The sequence below is a fragment of the Triticum dicoccoides genome, chromosome 2A (assembly GCF_002162155.2).
Source record: "Triticum dicoccoides isolate Atlit2015 ecotype Zavitan chromosome 2A, WEW_v2.0, whole genome shotgun sequence".
Classification (NCBI taxonomy): domain Eukaryota; kingdom Viridiplantae; phylum Streptophyta; class Magnoliopsida; order Poales; family Poaceae; genus Triticum; species Triticum dicoccoides.
In genome coordinates, this window is record NC_041382.1 from 46,703,391 (window position 1) to 46,711,656 (window position 8,266).

General features: G+C 46.2%; 1 protein-coding gene and 1 pseudogene across 1 annotated transcript; one reads left to right on the forward strand and one right to left on the reverse strand.

The window, feature by feature from the left end:
• Window positions 1-572: 572 nt before the first annotated feature.
• Window positions 573-1,230, reverse strand: LOC119358882. Its single transcript, XM_037625283.1, has 2 exons — window positions 1,173-1,230; window positions 573-1,036 (listed from the first exon to the last, which is right to left on the reverse strand). Exons 1-2 carry the CDS (start codon window positions 1,178-1,180, stop codon window positions 613-615), a joined length of 432 nt encoding a protein of 143 aa, XP_037481180.1. The 5' UTR covers window positions 1,181-1,230; the 3' UTR covers window positions 573-612.
• Window positions 1,231-6,405: 5,175 nt separating this feature from the next.
• On the forward strand, window positions 6,406-7,910 carry LOC119358883 (annotated as a pseudogene).
• The last annotated feature ends 356 nt before the right edge of the window (window positions 7,911-8,266 follow it).

Here is an 8,266-nt window from a genome sequence, read left to right on the forward strand (position 1 = left end):
GACGCTATGGCCACGATGGGAGGCATGAGTTTTGCTTCTCTCATGGGAGGCATGGGTGCACCTCCGGCCGCCATGGGCGGAATGTCTTTTGATGAGCCTCCTCGCACACATTCCCATGAAGATGCCGTTGAAGATCTTGCCAACACCATCGGAGCTTCACGTGATGCGGTGCGCGATGAGGAGAGGGAGGAAGATTCATCTTCGGAGGCGGAAGAATCGTCTTCCGAAGATGAGGACGAGGACGAAGACGAGGACAAGGACGAGGAATGATGTGTCTTTCCTTTGTGTATTGAACTTGATTTGCATTTTGAACTTGGTTGGATGAACTTATGGGCATGATTTTAAACTTGTGGGCATGAACTTCATCAACTTGTTTGTGTGAAATTTTTATTATGTTGAAAATATTCATCATTTTGTGTTAAAAAATAGCATATGCAATGCACCTGCGAGTCGCGCACGGTGCATTTTGACGCGCTGCTGGAGCCAGGCGCGCGCGCTGCATTTTAGCACGGCCGCTTGAGCTAGCGCTGCGCGCCGCGCCAAACCAGCCGATGCGCGCGCGGCATATTTGTATTTTGCGCGTGGCACGACCGGCGCCTGTTGGAGATGCTCTTAGGGCTTGTTGGTACGAGTCTCGACGTCGTTGCCACCGAGCATCTCATCGACGCCATGGAAATGGCATGAGGCTTTTGCTGGACGTTTGTGCGTCGGCGCGTGTAGGCCGCAGCCTCCTCCTTGTGTTGTCCCGGTGTGCCATACGGCTACCGGTTGCTTCTGGTCCATGCGCTGGTGCAACCGAAGTCGGCGCGTCATCCGCCACCGTCGCCGCCGCTTTCCTTCTCTCATCGCAAGGGCGCAGCGGGGCCTCCTCTGTAGGCTCCTCCGTCCATCTGCTGGCCGCCGCCACCGTGGGCGCGTCTCTCCGTGCGTGTCTCTGCTGGGCGCCTCCTCGTCGATGTTGCCGCCGTGGGCGCGTCTCCTCGCCCTCCTGGATGTGATCTCGTGATGGCCTTCAGATCTCCATCTTTGACGTTTGCTAATTGAGAATAAAAGAAGAATCATTAGAAAAGGAATTGTACTTGTGCCCTTATATGCATGTGCCATGCAACGCAAGATGTCTTCGATCAAACGCTCATGTGAAGAGCTAGCTTGACTTGACGCAGCGGTCTTACCGTCGCATCTTGGAGCTTGGACGGGTGTCGCTGCTGCCGCCGCCGCCGCCGCGGCATCCTCTCGCCGGTCTGGTGCACGTGCACCGCCGAACAAGGCCGCCGTACTCGCCGCCACCGTGGGCACGTGGCTCTTTTCCTTCTCTTTATGGTTTTTCTTGTGTATGTGTTTTCCCGGGGCGTATTCTCTGGTACGGCTCCCCCCCTCCCCTCTTCGTGGCTGCTGCCTCAGCCTTTATATAGGCCAGCGTCATGGCAATGGATAGCTATGAGATGCGCGGACGCTGCGGAGGACTTGTTCGGCAGGTGCTATTCTCATGGAGATGATAAGAACGTTATCTCTTTGAGACTTATCCTTTGTGCGTGCGGTGCAGCAGCTAGATCTGCGCATGGTCACGGCTGGCACGTTCGGCCTGGCCTGATGGGCCTGCACCGGTAATCTAAGCCAACTAGCCCCTCTACTTACTTAGCTAGCTAGTAGCCGCATGCACGCATGGGATTTTCATCATATCATGTACGTGTGCATGTTCCCTCAAAAAAAAAAAATGTACGTGTGCATGCAGAGAACTATGATTAACCTCCCTCAATGCTTCCTGCTGTTTGTTCCATCATCAAGGCGGAGGACCATGAGGCGTGCAGGAGCAGGTATATGTATCTCTTCATCAGGGCAACGAAGGTAAAATACTGATGTTGCACAGCGCCGCGCCAGCGAGTGTGCTTGGCTGGCGGCGGCCGCAACAACCATTGCGCCCGAGTAGATCAGCAGCCCTGGTGGCGAGATAGCATCGAAGTTAGTCGTAGAATTCCCACCACATGTGCTTGTACTAGTTACCACGAGAGCAGCTGGATTATCTTGAGATTGCTATCATGATTAATGAAGTCAGAACTTGCTTGTGCGCACGAGGTACGTGCACGTCCCAACTTCTCTTCAACTCATACAAGAAGGAAATGTCTGCATACAATGAGGCCATGTACACATGTATCCTGAGGTCCTTCTCTTGACAGCCCTGTGGCGTCCGAAGGTATCAGTGGCAAGGGCGCGTCTTAGCGGCCACATTGGCGATGGGCGCGTGTGTTGGTGCGGTGCACCCATCACTCAGCATTAATTAGAACACCTAGGAGGCACTCCAAATTATCAGTTTTGCTAGAACTCATCTAAATGAGATATAATTTGGTCTTATTCATCTTTTATAGCCATTGGATGTGATGCTATAAGATGCTATAAGATGCGTGCGTGCTGACGTTTATGTTATATGTTCTTGTTTTCCAAGTGAATGAGATCAAATTATATCTCATCTAGATGAGTTCTAGGTACTCCCCCAAATTATGGCCGAGGAAGTGGATCTTCGGACATAAAGATGAGACTATGTCGCAGTCATGCATTAAGAATAGTGCAAGCGAATTCACTTACATGACGAGGAAACTTGTTGTGACCATGTAGCAGCTATGGTGCCAGCCAACAATACAACCTCTTTTTTTTCATTTGACGGCAAAATACCATGTTGTGCCCTGAAGTAAATTTATCAATCTAGCCGCGACCGCAGCTGTCGCGGTGCCAGCCGGCTAAATTGAAGGGTTTCACAGATTCACGCTGGCCGCACTGGCGCGTTGCACTGCTCCCGTGAAGTTGACACGTTGATGTAGATGAAATACTAGAAAGCCATTGGTGGGTCACCTCGTAATCATCGAGGTAACACCAAGACGTTGTGGCCAAGGTAGAAAAAAAATTCTACACCGGAATCCCATCAGCGTGATCAGAACAGAGAGTGCCGGAATATACTTCAACTCGCTTCGTTGTTGTTGAAGATAAGGGTGCCGGAGTGCCGCGGCGGTGTTGTAGGTGCATGGGTGTTGCTGCTACTAGTGCTAACAACATATGTTGATGTAGACCAATAGTGTGCCGGAATATCATCAGCGATGTAATAGACGCACTGGTGTTGCTGCCCCTAGTGTTGATGAAGTTTGTTGGTGTAGATTATTCGATGCCGAGATGTCGTCGGCGATGTCACGGACACACGGGTTCGCTGCCCCCAGTGCCGATGGCATGTGTTGGTGTAGAAAGCTCTATGTCGGGATGTCATCGACGACCCTGTGAACACATGAGTGTTAACCCCCAATGTCGATGGAGTAGGTTGGTGAAGCCAAGACGCCGTCGGCGACGTCTTGGATGAACTGATGCAATTGCCCCCAATGTTGATGGAGTATGTTGTCGACGACATTGTGGACACACGGGTTCGCTGCCCCAGTGTCTGCCGTATATTGGGGTAGACAATCAAATGTCAGGATGTCATCGACATTATCATGACACAGTTTTGTTGTTGTCCAAGTAGCCATCCTGTCGGTGCAGGCTCAACGTGTGCGCCATTAACTAGTGATGGCTGCACTGATGATGAACAAAAGAGTGCATGCAAGCATATTTATGGATTGTAATGTCATAAAAAATGAAGTATTTCTTAGATTGGATGAAGATGTTGGCCCTCCTGACAATCACTAGCTATAATGTGTCATCAATAAAGGCTACCAAAGGGCTTATCATTGGGGACTGTCGAAACGACCATCAGCAAGTTAAGAACTGAATAAGCTTTAGCTTATGTGTATGGGGACACCGTGCTTCAGAGATGCCTCTGACAGGCAGTAGAAAAGCATACCCTAGCCCATCATGGTATCGAGAAACCCCACAGCTCGATCATGCCCCCCGCGCAATGCCTCAAGAACCCAGAGACTTAGGTGAGGTTGATAAGGGTGATGGTTTTGGGATAACTGCTTGGCTGTTTTTTTCTTCATGCATTAATGAGGGGTGGTGAATGGCTATCTTCCGCCTTCTTTTCAGTGGTTCCCCTACCGCTCAAGATTGCCGGATTTGCTTCTTGGCACTTTTGGAACTTTTTGATTGCTTCTTGGAATTTGAGGTTTCCTCTATTGTGAGGATTGCTTGCATGGGCTGGCTGCATTACCTTGGACTTCATGAGTATTTTTTCACTTTGGAGATTTGCTTGCACTTCTTCAGGGATCACTTTCCACACTTGCTCAGGGGCCCACCTTCAGAACTTGGAAGACAACCATTCACCTATGTGTACTAAGAAAACCCTCTGGCACTTTATTTGGGGCTTTTGGTGGCACGACCCAGGGTTGCCATGTGGCTACACACCGAACCCAACTTGTGTTGGGTCAGGTAGCCCTTTCATGATCTTTTCCTATAGTCTTCCCTGGGACGTGAGCTTCTGTGAACCTGAGACATGCCGGGAAACATGATGGGCGCGGGGTCTGATAACAGAAGTGCCCAAGTAATCTTAATTTCTAGCATATACTTGTTTGTACACACGTATTAACGCTATATTTTTATAATTGATAAGCACAAAATTACGACAAAATCTCGTCGAACAATAAGCCAAGTGCCTCGTCTGCCACATGGTTTATACATAAGCCGGGTGCCACCGTGGGGCGCACAGTTACTATATTTTCGAACGGAGGGAGTATGAATTTACACTATTCTCTTGCATATATTTTGTACTTACATGAAAAAAGAAAATAATTTAATTTAAAATATTTAGAACATAGTTTTTTTTCTATTTTTTACATGAATTTGATGGGAAAAATATGTATGCGCATTTTGGGAAAAATGTTAAATGAATACCTCTCGATATAAGAGCCGAGCTGGATTCCCGGTAGGCTGAGTGCAAATGCTTTCTCATATATTGCAAATAGTTAATTTGTAATTGAAATTTTCGTAAATGTAGTTAAACTCATAAGAGGGCTATTATTTTGCTAAACCATAATACTCTCATGAGCAGTATCTTACATAGGATGCCACATACACATATCGATAATTATCAGAATACATTTTTGTTTTGTTGTTTTCTCACATAGGCACACCATATATACTTCACACTTTATATTCTACTCCCTCCGTAAAGAAATATGAGAACATTCTAAATGTTCTTATATTTCTTTACGAAGGGATTAGAATGTTCTTATATTTCTTTACGGAGGGAGTACTAGGAAAAAAAAGGAAGGCGTGATGCACGACCCAATCTCTCTTGAACCTGTAATAGTAATCATCTTCAGCCCTTCATTTCATGGTCATCCCATCGGATTTCCACAACTTACAAAAGTAGGACAAGCCTAACAGTATGTTTTCCTTGTTAGCGGCAACACCATTTGTACAGTAGTGATTCCCTCCCTGAAAAGAATCTTGTACTGACCGTGAGCACTGAGCGGAGAGGGCTCGTGATGCAGATGGTGCACGTCCTCAGTCAACACCTCAGTCAACACCGCTTGCAGCATTACCCGTACGTGCCTTTATTTCTTACTGCCACCAGATCTGAGATGCAGTGATTCTCTTGTCGGTTAGACAGGTTCTCGTGATGCACGAGTCTCGAATAGCAAACGTTGTCCTAATTATGCCATGTTAAAACGCGCAAACGGGCTGAATTATGAATATAAAATTTATCAAGGGATAGTGAGTTTTACAGTTATTAAGGTTATTATTGAGAAATAGTACTCAATGATCATCTGAAATTTTTTCAAAAATAATTTGTCAGAATCAAAAATTTATAAGACACCTGGGCTCTGAAGTTTCAAAATAGGCGCGATGTACGACCCTATCTCTCTTGAACATGTAGTAATCAACTTCAGCCCTTCATTTCATGGTCCATCCTATAGGATTCCACAAGTTCCCATTCAGAGGGAGATCTCATTTTAAAACTGAATCATATATACTGCCTCCGTCCGGGATCCATTTCTCCGACAAGTATTTCCGGATCCATTTCTTCGACAAGTATTTTCGAACGGAGGTAGTACCAAATTACTAACAAGGTGCACCTAAGGATCGTTGTATTCTAATGATGGCCTTGGAGGAAAAATCTTATCCTGATTGTGAGCATGGAGCACATGAGCTCGTGATGCACGAGGTGCACATCCTTAGTCAAGAAAGCATGCAGCGTTGCCCGTACGTGCCTTTACTCCTTACTGCCACCAAAGCTGAGATCGAGTGATTCTGTTGCCGGTGAGAAAGGTGCTCGTGATGCACAAGGATGAGTCAGCACCACCAGTTCTGTCCTCGTATGCATCCTAGCGTCTTCGTGGTGCACATGGCTGATCCTCACATGCACAAAACATCATGGGATGTCTCGCTCCATCTAATCCTAGACATGCTCCTATTGGCATTGGCCCTAGCTAGCGATCTATAAATACGACTCCCAGCCTTCTAGTTCTCACACACAACAATCTACTAGCATCTCATAAGCCTACAACATCCCTTGAACCAGAGCCCCACCCAACTCACTAGTCACCATGGCCAATTTCCAGATAACTCCCCGCGCCGCGTTCGTGGAGAGCAATGAGCTCAACTTCCGCAGCCTGTACCTTTTCCACACTCCCCTTGGTTCAAACCAGAACCAGTCAGGCATAATAGACTCGAGTGTTACTACCGGTTTGGGTGCGACCGTCGTTAACAACTGGCCGATATGTGATGGCCCTAGCCCCGGCGCCACCGTTGTTGCACGTGCACAAGGCCTGCATATCTATGCCGGTAACTGGCAGAATACTTTCAGCATAACATTCGAGGTTGAAAGGTACGTACACAGATGCATTCATACATGGTTATATATATCTTTGTGAAGAAATATATCTCCATGTTGATTAGTTAAACTACAGATGATTATATCATTAGGTAATACTGTATATTGCAGTGCTTGATACAGTTAACAACCACATCTTTTTTTGAATTTTTTAACAACCACATCTGAACGTGATATAGGTTTAAGGGATCAATGCTTCAAGTGATGGGGATATCCGTTGAAGAAGGTGAGTGGGCTATTGTTGGTGGGACAGGACAGTTCGCTATGGCGACCGGTGTCATCTACAAAAAGTTCCATGAGCAAAGGAGCGACGGTAACATCATAGAGCTCACTGTCCATGGATTTTGTCCCATGCTTAAAGGTTCACAGGTGAGATGAATAACCAACATATACAACTACTTTTTGTCTTCACCTAAATCTTCATTAGTTTGTGTCCGCGTCCCTTTTATTCAAGAAAATATCACATAATTGTCTTATCATATTGTAGAGCCGTCCCACAAAGGTTGGACCATGGGGTGGAAATGGAGGCTCAGATAAAGACATCGTCGAGGCACAGAAGCGGCACCATCATTGATTCAATCAAATTTTCTTATGTCGACCAAGCTGGTCAGAAGCGCACTGTTGGACCTTGGGGAGGTTCTGGAGGAAAACAAAATATGGTCAGTGGACTCTTTTAATGAAATTTTATGTGATTTTCTCAGTTTCATATGTAAGCAACAAACACTTATTTATTCTTGTGCAATGCAGTCCGTACTCGGCACTTCTGAGTTTGTGAAGGAAGTTTCCGGAACATTCGGCCTTTATGGCAGAGACAACCACAACATAATAACATCACTGAAATTTGTCACCAACGTGAAGACATATGGGCCTTTCGGACAAGCGAAGGGAACCACTTTCACCATACCCGTGCAAAAGAATAGCAGCATCGTGGGCTTCTTCAGACGCAGTGGGATATATCTCGACGCGCTTGGTGTCTACGTGCACCCTCTTTAAGCTACTAGCTAGCGGCTAATGCTCTTATTTCCGGTGTGTATTTCTCAATCAATTTGAATAAGCGGAAGGGATCTAGTAGACTTTTCTCTTGTCTAGAAGATCCTATCAAGCCACCCAACTGGCTTTTTTAATTAGCTTTGTTGTGATGAATAAAAGTCTCGGTTTTATATGTGGGATGTGATTTGCTTATATATGCGTCTTGCTTGGGATGCATGTAAAGTGATGACAACTATAAGAGTTGAGTCAAATCATATCTTCTCTGCATAATTTTCTATACAACCATCTAATAATTAACCTGATAGGAAATCTCAAGGAGGTTGTTTCGTCATCCGTGCTCCTGCTCCTCGTCCTCCTCCCACTTTGCATGCAGGTTCAGAAAATGGAACAAGAGGGAGGGCCCAAGGTCTTCAGTAAGCTTATTGTGTGCTCACCATTTCTCACTAGAGATTGTGGTAAATAAAAGCATACACATAAGATTGTAGTGGTAACAGACACATCCTTCATCATAGAACTGCTTACAAGAAC